Source organism: Diadema setosum, chromosome 16 (genome assembly GCF_964275005.1).
Source record: "Diadema setosum chromosome 16, eeDiaSeto1, whole genome shotgun sequence".
Lineage (NCBI taxonomy): Eukaryota > Metazoa > Echinodermata > Echinoidea > Diadematoida > Diadematidae > Diadema > Diadema setosum.
Window position 1 is genome coordinate 22,974,900 of NC_092700.1, and position 18,756 is coordinate 22,993,655.

General features: G+C 38.3%; 1 protein-coding gene across 1 annotated transcript in view; it reads left to right on the top strand.

Moving 5' to 3' along the window:
* Nucleotides 1-18,756, top strand: part of LOC140239535 (adenylate cyclase type 3-like) — a 54,511-nt gene that overhangs the window by 13,235 nt on the left and 22,520 nt on the right. Inside the window, exon 3 of the mRNA XM_072319370.1 lies at nucleotides 2,310-2,428. Within this exon, the coding sequence (XP_072175471.1) occupies nucleotides 2,310-2,428 (119 nt within the window). The remainder of the gene's footprint in view (nucleotides 1-2,309; nucleotides 2,429-18,756) is intronic.

Below are 18,756 nucleotides of genomic sequence, written 5' to 3' on the forward strand. Positions count from 1 at the left end.
AAAACAGCCCTCGGAAATCATATCATACACGAGACAAAATGCAACATGCACACCTATATAATGCTATACAAACATTTTGTTTCGCCAGTGGAGAGCGAATTTCTGTATTCAGTTTAACATGCAATAACGTACCTTGCATCTTTGCATTAAAGAGTTAAATTGCGGAGGAAGGAGAAAAGTTCACTGGGCTGTCAAAGCTTCTCCCGGCTAATAAAAAGCATATAAATTATTTTATGTCTAAAAGTGAGACAAAAATAATTCATATCTACTGATAAATCCCCCCCCCCCCTCCGTTCATGCAGGACCCAGCCACAAACTAGTCAAGTCTTATTTTTAACGGGGGGTTGCAGTGCAGTTGAAAGTCTGAAAAGAAAGAGTTAAATTTTCTAAGAAAAACATCCAGAAATTTGGTCGGATGAAATCAAGGAAGTTATGACATTTTGAAGTTTCGCTAATTTTTCTGGAAACAGCTACTTGAATATGCACGTGAGGTGATGATGACATTCCCTTTCTACTTGCCATATAGTTTATAAATTGAATGTTTAAATTTCTAGTTTTTTCATTCAAACTCAATTACACCCCTGTCTCAAATCCTGATGTACCTAACTGATCACTATTCGAAAGTTATTCAACTTGCAATAACATCATGTTTTACACTTCAGTAACAAAAACCTTGAATTATCGGCATTTTTTTTTTTGTAAATGATCAATGTGATTACATCATGAGCTTACTCATTTGCATATTTTTATCAACTTTACGAGAACTGTTCTGCAGAAATTAGCAAAACTCAAAAAAAATACAACTTTCCGTGTATTTATTCGTTTTTGATCAAATTTAATTGTTGTAATGTCGTAGGATTTTGCTCTTTCTTATCAGATTAAAGAGGATGGCTAGTAACTGATCAGTGGGAATCAGTGGGAATGTTGGAGGATGATTGTTCCAATCCTTGTGGGATTCATTTAAGAGTAAATTATACATATATTGTTGGGTGAAAATTATTTGCTTCAGAATGGTCTCATATTCAAGTAATGTGCAGTTTAATGTTTCCAGGTTAGCATGCCTGGTCAGTGACGGGGCATTAATCTTCACATTACTTGAATATGAGACCGTTCTGAAGCAAATAATTTTCACACAACAGGAGATATAATATTATAATGTACTCTTAAATGAATCCTACAAGGATTGGAACAATCATCCCTCAGCATTCCCACTGATTCCCACTGATTGGTTACTAGCCATTCCCTCTAAGTCATAACTAGGAAAAGTACAATCTATAATAATTCACTACTAGTTCATCTTAATTAGATCATTGCCATGTCAGAAAACACTACATGTCATCTATGACTTCTAATTCATTAGGTATAGTACGAAGATGAACTATCGTTTTCAAGTCAATGTATATTCTTTCATGGAGAGATAGCAGTGAATACTTAAATTAACTCATCAGTTTCGAACCATTTTAGTATCTAAAGTCCAATATTTTGAGCTGATAAGGTTTGAATGAAATGTGAGTGTTTAAGTAACTCGGTCTATTGGCTTATTCAGATGTAGTGATGAGATATGAATAAATTTGAGGATGAATTTCTATTTTGAAGAAATTTCGTCACTATAAGGACACTTCGAATTGTTGCCAATGTTGTCTTCAGCATGATGTCGATTGAAATAACTTCCCTCGTTATTGTCAATTCGACACTATATTCTGCATAATGCTGACGTTGCATTCACTACATAAACTCAAACTTCAGACAGGCCTTTTTTTTTGGACATATTGTGTGTGTATATATATATATATATATATATATATATGAAGAGTTTGTTTGCAAAAACCGATAAGTCCATTTTTGAAGATTTTGAAATACGGTCTCTGTCATAAAGTACAAAATAATACCTTTTAAGTGAGATATTGGTCACTACATAAAAAGGTATATTTTTAAAGTTATGGTCAAAAGAAGCAAAAATTTTCTTATTATTCTCTTTATTTTTCTTGACCTTTAATGGCAAATATCTCCATTTGACAAATATGGACTTATCGGATTTTGCAAACAAACTCTTCATATATATATATATATATTATATATACATATCAAAAGGACTTTAGGTAGATTTCAGCAACAGAGGGGCACAAAACTACAAGGTTTTTCACAACTTTGAAGTGCAATTACACAATAACTTGGTTGCAGGGCTAGATTCAGACTTTAATTTTTCTCTTCTTGGTTGGAAAATCCACAGCTAACAATTCTTATTAACGCTACTTTTCTTTTGCGTTCTATTACCCTCCTCTCTTGCGTTTTATTACCCGCTTCTCTAGGAAGGGTTATTACTCTCGGTCCTCCCCAAGCACGTAGCGGACGAAATGGTCATGGACATGGGGAAAAAGAATACTGGTCAGTTCAACCGGATTTACATCAGACGGCACGAAAACGTTAGGTAAGACCAGTATTACGTTTACTTTCTCCGATGGCGTATTTATGTCTGTGACGACCTTCGGGTTGTTATTCTCATGTCGTGTTATGTTTGAGGCACGAATTTACGTCTATTTGGCCTTAAAATAGAAAGTAATGGCCGCAAAATAATGACCTGTTGCAATAGCGACCTCATGGTCACAGTGTCGTCAATTACCGGCTTCTGTGTCCGTCGGGAAGAGAGATGGGTGCCTGACATCGCTGGGGTAATGATAATGGGTGGGCCCCCTAGGAAATCATTGACAACGCTGTAGGGATGATGCCCCGGGTTGACCAGACCCGATCGCTGACATTATTGAACCTCCTCGGGTTCAATACGAATAGAAGGTTGTGTAATCACGAATTGAAGACTGAAAAAAGAAGAAATGAGATACATACGGGTTTATATATTCGACACCGCTTAACTAGCAGGTGCTTTTGGAACTGGACAACAGCAATTCTGATGATGTCATCGACTGACTCGCAATTCGATGACTATGATAGAACATGCTTTTAAATGGGGTAGTACCGCAAAAAATGCGGGGCCTTCGAAAGAAATAATCTATCACAGATATAAAGTTAGACAGACAGAAAGACAGACAGACAGACAGATAGACAGATAGATAAATAAATAGATAGATGATGGAGAGATAGATAGATATGTCTAACGGTTTTTATTGTTATATTTGTGTTTTGGAAACAAGAGTTGTGAAACGAATAAGCAATAGTACAACGTTATCATATCACTATACCTGTTCAGTAATGTAAGATGTCAATGTCACCTTTTTTTTTCTTCTCTCTCTCTTCAAGTTTACTATTTTTTCTTCCTCTCATTATACTGGCCAGGTTTATGGTCGCTTATTTGAATGTGTTTGTTCATCTTTAAAGGTACAACCCTGTGAATGCATACCATGTGCACTAGTCCACATCATGTGATTATAAACACAAATGAGTTAAAAAGGGGAAGGTGCAAACATGCATTGTCAGCTTGGGTGTAGAAGTAAGTGTATCCATAACGCCGGTATTCGTTTACGAATCGATTACATAATACCCAAACGCAATATAATATGGGTTGCGATATGCAATGCGGAGTATATAGATGTGTATGCTTCTGTGGGAGTATGAAAATATGTGATGCATGTGCCAAAGTTTTTGCCAAAGGGAGATGTACGGTCTATGTGAGGTGTAAAAATGTCGAGTGTGTTCAAAAGTGTAATTGTATCTGTTTTTATTTGTATTACATGAATGTTTTAATGTCTGACGGTTTTTTAATGTTATATCTGTGCTTTGGAAATTGAGTTATGAAATGAATAAGCAATGTTATGTTATTATATGACTATATATGTTCTGTAATGTAAGTTGTGTTTTTTTTTTAATATGTAATATGTATGTGATATTGTTTTGATATGTTGTATCACTGTGTAAACTACCTCAATTCGGCCTTGTTAGGCTGCCATGGTAGTTATCTTTTAAACCATGAATAAATAAATAAATAAATAAATAAATAAATATAGATAGATAGATAGATAGATAGATAGATAGATAGATAGATAGATAAAAAGATACAAAAAGATAGGTGCATATGGAGAGCGAGAAGGAGAAAGAGAGGTAGGGAGGGAGAGTGAGGGAGAAGGAGGGGGAGAAAGTGTAACTCAAGTGTGGCTTCTTCTATCATATGTCTATAATCAGTTAGTCATTCCTCTCCACCGACAATCCAAATGTCGCCTGTTCGTTCCTCGCTTAATTCTTCCACAGAAATCAAGCTTGTTTCTTTCCATCGCTCATCTTTAAGATTCGAGAGTGGAAGCGGCCTTCTCCCCAGTATTCTCGGGTCATTTTAGGCCACTCGCACGTTAATCATCAGCTCTTAGTGTGCATGTACCCGGGAAAGAAAAAAAAAAAGAAGAAGAAAGAATGCTGAAAATCAGTGCGTTGTCATATCGTACAAAGAATATTCTGCCGCGTCTACGAAAGCCAGAGCACTTTGCGATTTATCGTTGAACTCGCCTCGATATCAAGAAAATGACCTATGCTCTTGTTTGTGTGTTTATTTGCTTGTTTGTTGTTTGTTTGTTTTTTCGTACTGCATACGAGTAGTTCGCTACACCAATTAAAACTTGTGTTGTGACAACGGTACTGTCCCTTGAATTCGATATCATGAATGATGTGTTGCCGCATTTTAATTGTATGTCAGAGGTGTGCAGGTAGCTCACCGAGGTCAAATTATTGGAGTTACATGTATTAAGATGCAAATCATGTGGAGTCATTTGTATACTGGTGTATCTGGGAAATCATCTCTTCCTAGACCCCTTTGCTGGTGGAGTATTGGAATCCGAAGTGTAGCGGCTGTAACTATGGTGACTACGTGCTCCAGCGCGATGTTTTGCAATTTGAAAATTGATTTTTTTTTTCCACCGGGCTTGATACATGAATGTAATTGCATGGACGCTGAACAGTGCTGTCCAGGATTGGACTGACAATAATCCATATAGTTGTGAACACGATTTGAATGGATGAGGCATATGAGAATTTCCGTCATCCCTGCTTTGTTTGCTATCATTCGCTCACAGGTAGGAGTTGATGTCCCTTTTATTTTAATTTTTTTTTTTGGTTCGCCATATTGTTCTAACATGAGAGCACAAACCTTTCTATACAAACAACCCTTTCTACCCTCTCCAGCTCTCCCTTTTTTTCTCTCTCTTTCTTTCGTGTTAACCTGTTCCTTCCGCTATTCTCCGAGAGCCTTCGATGTCCCAAACAAGATTTTTTTTTTTTTTTTTATTCAGTTGTTTGACAGGATACTGGTTGGTAATCCACCTGTGCGAAAAAGGTTAAGCGGTACATGTACATACCCCCTTTCCACGGTCAACTGCATGTGCTATCGAACGATGAAAATATTGTTCGGGCGCGAGGTACGAATAGAGCGTGCGGTGATGGGCTCACAAACTCTTTTGTTATATATAAAAGAGGCACCTGAATGGGGTTAGCGAAATTCAGAATCTACTGAGCTCAGCCTTGATGGCTATTTGCATCTTCATACGAGTTTTATGGTAAAACAAGCCCACACTTCATGAGAAAAAAAGGGTAAATAAGTTAATGATGCGCGCAGTTTTCATACAGAAAGAGAACAGATATTGATAGAAGAGACTCTAATCTTTCTATCAAAGCCATATTTTCTGGGCAACAAACCACAAATTTACATGAATTGAGGCAACGAGTGACGAGTGCAGACAATCTGCATTTTGGAAACCTGGTATACCAGCTTCCCGTATATCAGTTGACGCCACGGGAACCTGGTATATGTAAGGATGTAAGGATGTATGTAAGGTATATGTAAAGTTAACCTATGAATTCATTGTCTAATAATTACTCATCACAGTGAAAGATCTACTTCACACTTAATAAGGTTTTCTGCCTTCAAGAAGACATACGATGATTTACTAGTATAGGTCCTTCGGAGCGGCTGAAGAGGGTTAAACTATATGTGGCTGCAATAACTCCTGCTCAACTCTCGTGTAAACTGCAATCATTTCGTGCCAAGGAAGCAATCAGGGCATCTTATTTCCTCTTTAAAAACCACTTTCATCCTCTAGTAAGGCATGTCGAGCTCATCTTTTCCTCTCTGTCTTGCTCGTTTTCTTTCTTCTCCTCCCACCCCCCCCCCCACCCATCCACTCTCAATTTTTCATCTTCTCCATACCATGCTTCTGTACAAGTACTGTGTTTATTGATCGAAGAGAGGGGGTGAGAAATCGGAGCCGCTTCGAAATTAGATTTCTCAATCCGGGTACCTCCGAAGCTGCTAGTTTAAATTCCCAGTGCACGTATCTATCACAACGCCGCTGGTCGGTAGCTCGCATTAGCACTAGTCTCTTTGGTTATGTCAGTCTTGATTTGTCACTGTTTATTATTCCGTTGTCTTCCTACCCTTTTCCTTTCCTTTTCTTTTTTCTTTTCTCTTCAGGCGGCAAACTAAATATTTAGACATCGTGTCTCCTTACCGTGCAGTGCGTTACGGCTCTCATTCGAATGTCATGGTTCGTTGTTTGATGTTCGTTCGCGGTGGAAGAAAATACCACTGGCCTCGTCCAAATCGAAATCCACTTTCGATCGAACCCGTCGCACCATGTTGCTTCAGTCCTATAATATATCAATCGCAGTGAGGCGTGGTAGCTTCACCCAAAACAAAACGCGCATGAGTTACGAGCCAGGACGGATATAACCACTTTGGGTCCTCTTTGTGGTTTCCGAATGAGCCTGAACTTTGTCAGATACTGCAACAGTCATAAAATCGATCTTCGTTAATTTTTCTCGGACTTTCTTGCTCTCTCGCGGCAGCCGCAACTGTGAGTTGGCGCCAAAGCTCCTTCTAGCGAAAGTAAGAGATCCTCGCGTGCCTCTTATAACATTGCTCCTCCCTCTCTCTTGCTCAAATGCAGCTCGATAAAGTTACTCCTGAAGGGCAGCAACCATGACAACGGGAGACACTTCTTATTGTCTCTCAGTGCACAGGTGTTCTGGCAATCTGAGGTCTTCCCCATGGCAGTGCGAACTCGTTGAAGGTTAATGACCGGCGACTATTAGTGTCATCAGCTGCAAGTCGTGTTTTCAAATATGCCAATGACAGAGAAACACACTTCGAATGATTATCATCCTCATAGAAAGAAGAAGGAATTCAGGGTAAATTGTGTCTTGAGGTGTTCTTACGGGCTTATCGAAATGAGTGTAGAATAGTGTGTCTGAGGCTTTATTTTGTTGCATGTTACTATACACAGTCATCTCAATTACATGTCGCTTCTAGGTGATGAATGTTCACACACACACACACACACACACACACACGCACGCACGCACACACGTACGTACGCACATATATCACATTTGAGGACACTGTACTAAGTATACGAGCTGTTTCATTATGGTAATATGTAGACTTCTGCGATTATTTCTTTCGGCAAAAGGATTCAATAAGAACACACGTGATATACATACATCCCTGACCTGCGTGCTGCTGCACACTGCATCATGTGCCTTTTTGATCGTGGAGATTGTAGCGTTTACTTTAGCATGGGGGCTATATCAATATGTGTTCACTTTGCGTATGATGTAATGAACGGCAAAATGCATGTATTTTAGCGGGCAATTTCCGCGACTTTGATGCAAGGGAGTTATGACGTCAGACCTTTGCTGGATGATAAAAGGAGTGATTGATCTGTTATGAGTGTTGTGTCTGTGTTTATGTGTGTGTGTGTGCGTGTGTGTGTATTTATTTGTCTCCCTTATCATGGGAGCATTCATCCGTCGAAGCACTTCGGTAAAAACGACTAGGTATTAAAACAGTTTAGATGTTTGTTACTTTCTTCTTAATATCGCGGGGCTTTTTTCACTGTCTTTTTCCGAGACATTGCCACCTCTACGTAAATACCCTTGTTTTTCTTTATATACCTACATCATTTCCATTGATATTCTTTCCTAGTGTTATGCACAGAAGGTAAAAGAAAAAAAAAATCGCGGTGTTTTCACGTCTGGGGAAGATTATCTGTCAGTCGTCTGGAAGACGAGGTGCTGTTACGGATGGATCGGCGATTTTCGTGAATCAATTATCAAGTGTGATTATTTTCCACGGAGCATTCATCACCTGTCTCTTACCATGCTGAATCTATGTACCCTACAGAACACTCGTTGGAAGGGATGGGGCTGGCAGGAGTGTGTGTGTGTGTGTGTGTGTGTGAGGGGGGGGTGTACTTTCACCCCTTACTGTCGGTCGATGTGGTTTCGTTGATCACTGGTTTGAGGCAGACTTTGTCACTATATACTTGACAGCCACATCTTTACACATAATTATCAGTTCTGTGTTTTTTTTTTCTCTCTCTCTCTCTCTTTCTATCTATCTATCTATCTATCTATCTATCTATCTATCTATCTATCTATCTATCTGTCTGTCTGTCTGTCTGGCAGTGTCTGTCTGTCTATCTATTTATCTATCTATTTATCTATCTATCCACCTATCTATCTATCTATCTATCTATCTATCTCTACCTCTCTCTCTCTCTATCGTAATCTTTCTCTCATTCTCTTCATATATCTGTTTGTCTCACCCTTCGCGTATTTTATTTCCCATTCTGGCTGCTTCGCGTACTTTTCTCTCCAGAATTGTATATCCGTATACTTATTTGCCCAGTGTTGACAATAGGCATAGTTTATCTCATCTCTCTCTGATTGAATGAACGACTGGTTTTAATCCCTCTTTCTTGATGAGTTAATTAACGATATCTGTCATGCATTTTCTCTTTATATCTCTTAATTGTGTGTATTTGTCTATTTTTTTTCTCTCTCTCACTCTTGCTCTCCCTGTTTCCCACGCCTATCTGTCTCTTTTACGATGTTTTCAAGCCGTCATCACCAGATTCCCTTTATTTCTGAACATATTATTGGACCTTTGTCATTTGAATTCTGGGAGCAATCTCCGCGCGAAATTACATTTGAATAATGGAGTGTCATCTAGATCGTAATGACTTTCATCAATTAATTTCTTTCTTCGATCGTTCCTGTCTGTCTCTCTTTCTCCCCTCTCTCTTTCTTTGTATCGCATATTTCTCTAGTTGTATATATTTATCTCCCCCTCTTCTCCCCGTCTCTCTGTATTTCATATCTCTCTCTCTCTCGCTCTATATATTCATCCCTCTCTTTTTCTCTCCTTCCGTGGTATATCACTGTTTACTAATAGGACCGGTACAAATTGACACTTCCATCGCACTTGACAGGTAATGTCCTTGGTCACAAGTGGAATATGATCGCTGCATTAATAGTCTGTGAAGACTGGTGACCATTTCTTATACAAACAGAACGTGTTTTTTTTTTTCAGTGCATTGATAATACATCGTCATCCATTGAACCAGATGTAGTATGGATATTTCTCTCTGTCCTCCATACAGTACGCCTCTAGGATGCCATTATTGTAAGGACATTTGAAAATTTTTAGCGTATTATTCTCGTAACGATCTTTTCAGGGTATCGCAGCGATTAGACATTTTCCTTTGGTTCCATCGTTCCAGCTTCAGAGATATTGATGATGTAAAAATTAAAGCACTTTCTGATAAGCATATATCATCAAAGGAGAAATACCCTGCTATCAAGGATTCTGTACAAATGCTTCTATTCTTTTTCCTTAAATGTTATTTCGGGCTTAGCTCCAGCATATTTTCACAAGTAAGATAAAGTCAATATTCTTTTGTGATACCAAATTCTTCTTATTTCAACAGAAATAAAAATGTCTACTTCTTGACAAGTGGACAGGAAGATTATTACTTTGGCTGCATCCGGTATTTCATACATCTTTTCAGATCATCTTAATGTACACGGACATTTCATCTTCTCTTATTAATGCTTTCGATGTTAATGGTCATATAATTGATAAGTTTCTTCACTCTCTGCCTTTGTTTTTGTTTGTTGTTAATTTTTATGTATTTTAAGAGGGTGTGATAGAAATGAAGAGTTTGTTCGCAAAAACCGATAAGTTCATTTTTGAAGATTTTGAAATACGGTCTCTGTCATAAAATACAAAGTAATACCTTTTAAATGATATACTGGTCACTACATATAAAGGTACATTTTTGAAGTTATGGTCAAAAGAAGCAAACATTTTCTTATTATTCTCTTTATTTTTCTTGACCTTTAATCGCAAATATCTCCATTTGGCAAATATGGACTTATCGTTTTTTGCAAACAAACTCTTCAAATGTTCTAAAGGTTAGGCTTAGGGTTAGGTGTAGAGTTGTGCTAGGATTTTAGGTTTAGTTTCATGTGAGGATAAGGGTTAGGGTTAGTTTATGTGGGTAGAATTTAGCTTAGCAATAAGTAGCAGGAGCAAATGTCATAGAATCCTATAGTTTCAAATCTTTACCGTATTCATCTTATGTATTTCTTTCCCTTTCGTTCTCTATCTGTCTAGATCTAATATTTTCCATATATCCATCTATATGTCTATCGCAGTATATTTCTCCCTCTCTCTTCTCTCGCCTCATCCTCTCTGTCTCTCTGTTAATATATTCCTTTCGTTTCTATTTCCCTCTCGCTCTATGCATGTCGTAACTACGGTTTCTGCAAAACGGGATATGTCACGCATTGGTGGTAATGGCTACGGCGGAATCTGTTTGTTAATATATGCATTTTTTTCTTTGTTTTATATTAACGTCGTGAGCCAATTTCACTCTTGCGTGCGACTTATATAAGTGTCAACGTCTTTCGAGATACGTGTGTGTGTGTGTTTGTGTATTTTTATATCTGTAAATGAGCCTGTGTATGTGTGTGTATGTATGTGTATATGTGTGTATGTGTGTGTGTTTTTTTTTGGAGATATTCCTTGGGGAATCTTTTTTCCAGACAAGCTCATTTGAGTCAGACAATTTGGGGAATTGCTGCTGCAGCACTGCGAAAGGCGAACAGAAAGACATTAATGTCTGGGGTTTTTTTTTCTCTTTCTTTCCTTGCAAAGTTTCACTCTGCTGGACCAACGGGAGAGAGATAATTCAAACAATACAGATAACACAAACAGACACCCATGCACACACACACACACACACACACACACACTCACACGGAGTCATATGCAGTGTAGGGTTCTAATAATGTATTTCATAAACACTAATGATTTTTGTTATTATTATATAATCTCATATACAAGATTTGAAAAAAAAATGAATAGTGTATTGTCAACTATTATAATTTTTGAATCAATGATTTATTTTGAGACTGCGAAAAGTCCGCAGTAGGTCCTACTGGTATATGTCAGGACTTGGTTGAGCTCAGTGACTGTTCATGCTAATCCAGTGACATTATAATTTACTGGAACAATACATAATTTATCTGAAAACAAGGAGACTTCATTGTTATTTCATAGGATGTGAATGCGTCCATGAACCTGTGCTATGGCATCAAAAAGTCCTAAAGGGATGGTATAGTTTTGGTTGAGTAGAGGATTCAGGTTTCCAACTCTCTTTGTGTGAGTTAATCATGTTAATTTGAAATCTCTTATGAAATATGGAACAGCATGTCGTTCTGAGAGGGATACAAAGACAATATCCATTTCAATTAACACTCCGTCCCTTGCATAATTGATGTCAGACTCTTTTTATTTATTTATTTATTTATTCATTCATTCATTTTTTTTTTATTTCTCATAATTATTTTGAAAGGGTTGCTTTCTATCATGGAGCCTTCAGTCTGAATAAAAAAAAAATGCGAATTGGAACAACATCGATGTGCAACGTGAAGGTTTAAAATGTGTGTTAGCGTCAGCTTTCAATGGCATCTTCTTTTCGCATGCAGGTGTGCATGTAGGCAATTCCGAAAGAGTGTAGGCCTACTACCGGCAGTAAAGCATGCCCTGTAAGCTTTCTTGGTAGACACTGTTCTTTCTCTACCCAAAAGACTCGAAATTACATAGAGCCAAGGGTATATGTTTTGGTGTGTTTTATGCTTTGTTTGGTTTTATTTTCCGTTCGTGCGTTGTCCTTCTGAACGTTCTCAAATGAAAACTCAAGTGAATAAGTATGTAGACTCCACACCAGCCACTTTCCCTGACTGCTCTGAGAATAACAATTGATTATGTTGCAGTGAGCTGGGACGCCGCAGAGCAGCGATCCCGGCAGCTGCTGATATTGCTTAGAATTTTAGTGACGAATATTTGCACAAGTTTCTGAAGTCTTCGGCGAGGTGACTGGTATTTTTTTTTTCTCTCCATCTCTGCGATTTGACATTTTAAAAGGCAGCCATCTGTAAATAATAGTCCCATCTGGCATTTCGGAATCACGTATCAGTCTGACATCTTTCAGAATTCCCGGTGCGAGCCGACACGTGATCCTTTTCCGAACATCTTTTTTTTTTCATCTTTTTGCCTTTTGGGTTGTATCGCTGTTATCTTCTCCTTCCCGTCCCTTTCTTTTCTGTCACTCTCAAGCCCACATGTATCATTGAAATTATCGTGTTCATTGCACATTATTCATCATGCATCAGGGCCTGTAGCCTGGTGCGACGCGTCTCTCATGTCGCATTTGAATTTTCCAAACGTCCGACTGATTTCAGAAAATCAGACAGCGTGTATTCTAGCTTTGAACAATCATGTCACAACAACAGCAACATCACCATCAGTTATACCCAGGAACAACAGCAATGATAGTCGATTCTTTTAAAGCATAATGATTCGTGGGAGATTCAAAAATTCATATACTTGATATATATATATATATATATATATATATATAATACATCATGATTATAACTGCGTATAACGGCATAATCAGTGATTTGTCTTAGCGATCGATGCCCGCGTTAATATTTGACTCTAAATCTAATCTTTTTTTTTCATCATTTCTAATCATTGTTTGGTAAAATAGGGTCACGAACTGGAGAATTCAGCAATGACTTATTAAGATAGTGAGTGTTTATTCTTTTGACACCAAGGTAATAAAACATGATGCCTCTATTCTGGACGATGCATCATCTATCTCTTTATTTATCTATATTACATTACTTGTTAAAGGTAGGGGATACCTTTTACAGACCTCCCAAAATGCCGCAAAACATTAAATATGAACCTCAGGGGACTTGTTTAGGCCACTGCTGAGAAATTTGGAAGTCAACAGTTATCTACAATTTGAATAATGCACAAAACTCCACTACTCAGTAGTTTTGTGTGTCAGCCACACTTAAGCCTTTTTGTTGCAGTCTTCTGTATCTTTTATCTATAAACACAAATCTAAAAGTATAAGAGCTGATGTAATAACATATAGAGTGTGTGGCAAGAATGTATATAGAAATGTTTGTAAGTTTTGATGAACTTTCTTCACAAAATATACATGATGGACACACATGCAGTGCATGGGTCTGCAAAGGTAGCCTAGTAATATACTGGAATTTACGGTGAGCCCCGAAAAAAATTCAATTCAAAATCTAACGGTCAATAAAAATGTACTAAATGTTACCTTCCACTTTCAATACTTTATGGGAGTTTCTAAAATGATACTCTCTTCAACATACCACTGTATTTATACAACTTTTCATTTAAGGCATGCAAATGGGATTCCCCACCTTTAAGTCCCGCTGGACTGAGCAATGTTGTATGTAAGCATACCGTCCTCTCTAGCAAGAGGCAAAAACACTCTGTCCCTCGGATAGGACATAAAATGGAGGTCCCGTGTGTGAGAGAGTCACAACTCATGCACGTAAAAGATCCCGCTTCATTCATTCATCGCAAAGAGCAGGGTGTTTAGCCCGGTGAAGTGGTCCCACCTTACATCCAACTGGTGGACCCCATGGAAGACCAGCTTAGCGTAGTTGAATATGGGCTATCCAGCCATTTTCTCAGATGGAAATGAACAAACAAACTTTTGGTTTAAAAAAAAAAGGAAATGATGGTTCCAGTCGAAACACAGGCACGAAATCAGTGTTTTATTGAATTGGTATCTGGAATCATGCCTGCTATCTTCCGGAAATAGAAGTCTAAATTTGCAGCTCTGTAAAACGTAATTTACTTAAATTACCAAGAACAGTGGTATTCTTTGGTCTACCATCTCCCCTTTTCTCCAGACACACTGTTTGAATTTTATTTAAGCTTATCTTTGCTTAATTTTTGTTTGTTTTTGTTTCCAGCACACAATTTTCACCCAGCCCTTTACCCCCCCCCCCATCAAAAAAAAAAAAAAATAATAAAAAAATACAGGGAATGTAAGTAAGGAGGTGATTATTAACAATTTCATAAAGAGTTACCAGAAAACGGTATCATAAATGCAAAGAGGCACTAAATAGTTATCAATTCTTCTTCTCCTACTTTTTGTGAGACGCAAAGGAAATAAGACAGCGTCAAATTTGCTCGTTATCATTATCGTCAACTTACTACAGGTTGCAGAAGGAGAGCGCTAAACTAGTTACGCTAGTTACACGTTGCCATAGTTACAAAGTATACACGCACTCTTACACGTGTTCACACACACAACACGCACACACACACACACACACACACACACACACACACGCACACACACACATAGACCAAGGAGGTACTGGGCGAGCTCGCCTAGTTTACTTTCTTGCGTAGACGTAGATGTTCACACAAAAAAATTGTCACCCATGGACATCATTGGAGATAGTCAAGCACGGAAATCTTTACTGACTGAAAACGAGACAGTATATATAGAGGAAATAATTAAAGGCAAAAAATGAAAACAAAAGAACAGAAAAAAATGATACGTGAGCTTTGATAGCTTGTTAGCCTCTCTTCACAATTTTGATAATGAATTATAAATTCGTATGTCTATTACTAGTAGTCGCCGTGATCACAGACACAAGAAAATTAAAAACGTTGTCATAGAGACGATGTAGTGTATCTTGGTTGCATCATCATCTTGTTGAAAATGATGGGGAATTTTCTCACTGTTTGATTTGAGAACCGACTTCAAGTTTGATGATCATTCTCTCGATATGCCAGTTTCCCATGGAAACTCTCCAATGAACAGATGAAATGACGCCAAAATGATCTCTTATCTTTGAAACACACGACATGCACACAGACACGTCACGCACGCTGACACAACAATGCGCACTCGCGGACACACGCAAACACACTACCCACCACACATTATACACGAACGGTATTGGCGGTAATGAAAACCAGATGGGTTTCTGCGCTGCTCTTTTCCGACGCGTTATAGACATTATCTCGTCAAATAACGGCGCTGTTGAAAAATTTTCCTTCGCCACTGTAGGGTAAACTCGAGTCATCAGTAAATTGTTCATGCCGTTGTGTGGCAAATATGGGTGTCGACCTTTAAAGCCTTTTAATGCATCAGCGACATGTAAGGTCACGTGCCATCCGTGAGTGGAGAAAAGGCGTTGGATGCAACCCGTCAAATGGACGGTGAGAACAAATATGAGAAAGAAAGAAAAGAAAAAAAATGTGCACAATAGAAAGGATGGGTTCATCAGTTGCAAGCGACGCCACCTTTTGTTAGAGTTTGAAGCTCGTGTGGCTGAATTCCGTGCGGTGATAATATCACGGATGCGTTTGATAGACAGCAATTTCTCTCCCGATTTTGAAAAGCATCATTTTCCCCCCTCCGGCTCATCAACAAAGATAAAGCAAAAAAAAAAGGAAAAATAATAAAACAAGTCACCCACAATTAAGAGAATGACTATGCGTGTCTTCCTCTTCGGCGAAAAGACGAACGCTCATTTAGTGTATGAAACACAAGCTGTAGAATTAATCATTTAATCAGAGGATGCTCCGATCCGATCAAATTTATAGGCATCGTTTCTATTGATAATGAATTGATGACTCTCCACCAAAAACGATTCTGTGAAAGTTATGCGCGAGAGCGTTTACAGATGTCGTTTCCATGGATGCAGAGTAAATTCTATGCAACAAGCGGTTTCCCTTATATTGCGGAATTTTAGCGCGATCATGCAGACGATCGATAAAGTCTTCTTCGATTGCAATTTCTCTGTATCCATTTCCGCGATTGTTGTATTGCCTTGAAAATATACCTGTTATCTTGATTGCTATGCCAGCCTTCCCCAGTACATTCCCTGTGTACAGAGGCGGAAGCAAAAAGTTTGCATAAACGAGCCTTGTCACCGTATAGTCAGATAGCAATTACCTAAACCTCCGACTAATTTAACATCATGAACATGGTGGACAAGTTATTATCAGACATGTCAGACATAACGATTTTTCGAGATTCACGCTTCAAGCCTAGAAATGAACCATGTAATGAGCCACGCAGTTCTCACTGGGGAGTTCCCTCATTCTTTGGCGTAGAGTTGTTGTTGTGCATGGTTGTTGTTGTTGTTGTTGTTGTTGTTATTGTTTTGTAAACTACGCAGTGCAGTCCTATACAATAATCGATCCCCTGTCACCATGAGAACCAGATCACTAAATTGTAATTTACGCGAATGCCATAATTCCAAATCTGAATCATTCACCCCTGCCATCGACAAATGGCTTCTCTGTCATCGATTGATCCATGCCCTCATTTATCCCGAGGACATCACGATGTAAATTATGTTCAGTTCTCATCTCCAATCACGGCAACAACGCCTTGAGGTATATACCACCCGTCATTTTTATTGGAATAATTAGGTCTCCAGTGTCATATCGGCATTGCGAGTCACTGTACCACACGTTTTGAGGTTCAAGGTGGAAAGAATACACGTCCTACTTTGAAGCGAAACTACTGTTTTTGCTACCAATGGCTATACTGAAGACTCAGACTTGCTGTAGATAATACCTTGATCGATCACCTTGGTTGATACTTCATTCATGACTTTGTTAAATTCTTTTAAACTTCACAAGCTCCCTTTGCCTTCATTTAGAATTCCTTTCTTTCGTCTTGAAAGAAATGAGTACACAGTAAATAGGTGTATGTACACATCTTTGTAAAATTCGGGGGCAGCGAAAAATAAAAGGATTGAAAATGAAAAAGAAGCACAAGAAACCCCTTGACTTTCGTAGGTTCTGCCCTGACACTGCCCGAGATTCTTTCCATTGGATTGGGGGGGGGGGGGGGAGGGAATGCAAAGATGCATTGACCTTTGACCATATCAACCACGACCACTTTCCCCCTCCTTCCTCCCCCCCCCCCCCGCGACACACCCATACACACGCACACACGCTTGCTGTCAATGTTCCGCCCCCTTTATGTACTGTATGCTCGCTCAAACCCACACTCGGACATCATTCAGCTGTCATTCAATTCAATTTCGATTCGATTCGATTTGATTTAATTCAATTCGATTCAGTTTAATTCAATTCAATTCAATTCAATTCAGTTCAATCAATTCAATTCAATTCAATTCAATTCAATTCAGTTCAATTCAATTCAATTCAATTCAATTCAATTCAATTCAATTCAGTTCAATTCAATTCAATTCAATTCAATTCAATTCAATTATTTTTCATTCTCATTTTTCCTCCAACAAAACAACACAGAGTAAATCAAAAGCATACATTACGCATGCTAGTTAATACTATTACGCACATTATATGTAATGCATTCGAACATAGAACAAATTGCATGTCAGTTTATAATCCTCTAGTGGTTGTGGTGCGGTTACTGCGGCAAACTCCCAATGACGTGGCTGCGTTATCAATGGAAGTCTGTACCCGCAGCCCGATAATAAAACAACAACAACAACAACACTAGTAATAATAATAATTAAAAAAAAAACATTGGAGACTGGCGACGACGTAACTGGTGAAAATAGCAATATTCGTGTACCACACGGGATGCGAATTACGTCGATCACTGTCAATGTCCCCGCTGGTTAAATTAAAGCATAAATCAACCCTACCTCATGTCCTCTGAATCCCCACCCCTCATAAAAAAGCAAGAAAAATATGGATGAATGAATAAAAATCGATTTTAATTATAATCTTAATTTTTATGTAGGAAAAAAAAAGCTTTCACAAGTAAAGAACTGTAAATTAAATCAATGCGATTGTCTTGCCTTCCAATTAACAATCATGGGACTACTACTGACGTTATAGGTGTGTTGGTTTACGCAGCAAGAACGCGCGAACTTCACAATATATATGCGGACGCCTATTGAATTACCATGCATGTATTTCATGCTCGACAATCCAATGTAGTAGTTAGAGGCGAGATTATTACATTAAATATTTCCCCCTCAAACAGGTAGCTGGATGGTCATTTATTGGATTACTTCATGATCGCGCATGGAAATTTTGTGAGGAGGGTGGTTCCTTTAAGGATAAAAAGAAATATAAAAGATCGATGCTGGAATTGAATAAGAACGGGAATCACAGATTTCTTCCGTAAATGTGATTTTGTATTCATTTTCTCATGTATTGTATAGGCATATATATATATATTATTTCACCACAATGAAAGGAAACGATTTGTAGTTTGAAATCGTCAAACGTATGATCAAACAAAATGTTGAGTCTATATCCTATGTGCGTGGAAAAGAAAACTAAGTTTGAGAGAAATGTCTTATTTCACTGCTTGTGTTTTGTATGAATCAACATCTCAAAGTGGTATCGCGTAAATGGAGGAAGTCACCACGAAAGATTTGCCCCGAACCTTCCCCGTTCCAACGGGCTGCTATGCCGTACAGATTGCCCACTCAAGCCCCTGCACAGAGTGCATGCTGATGTTTTTTAATCTAACGCTCCAACGCTGTTTTTCTTTCATTAACGAAAATGACAGTCATGATCGTTATCATCATTGTCTACGTCATTATCATCATCATCATCATCATCTACGTCATCATATAACCATAGTCTACCATAGTCTACGT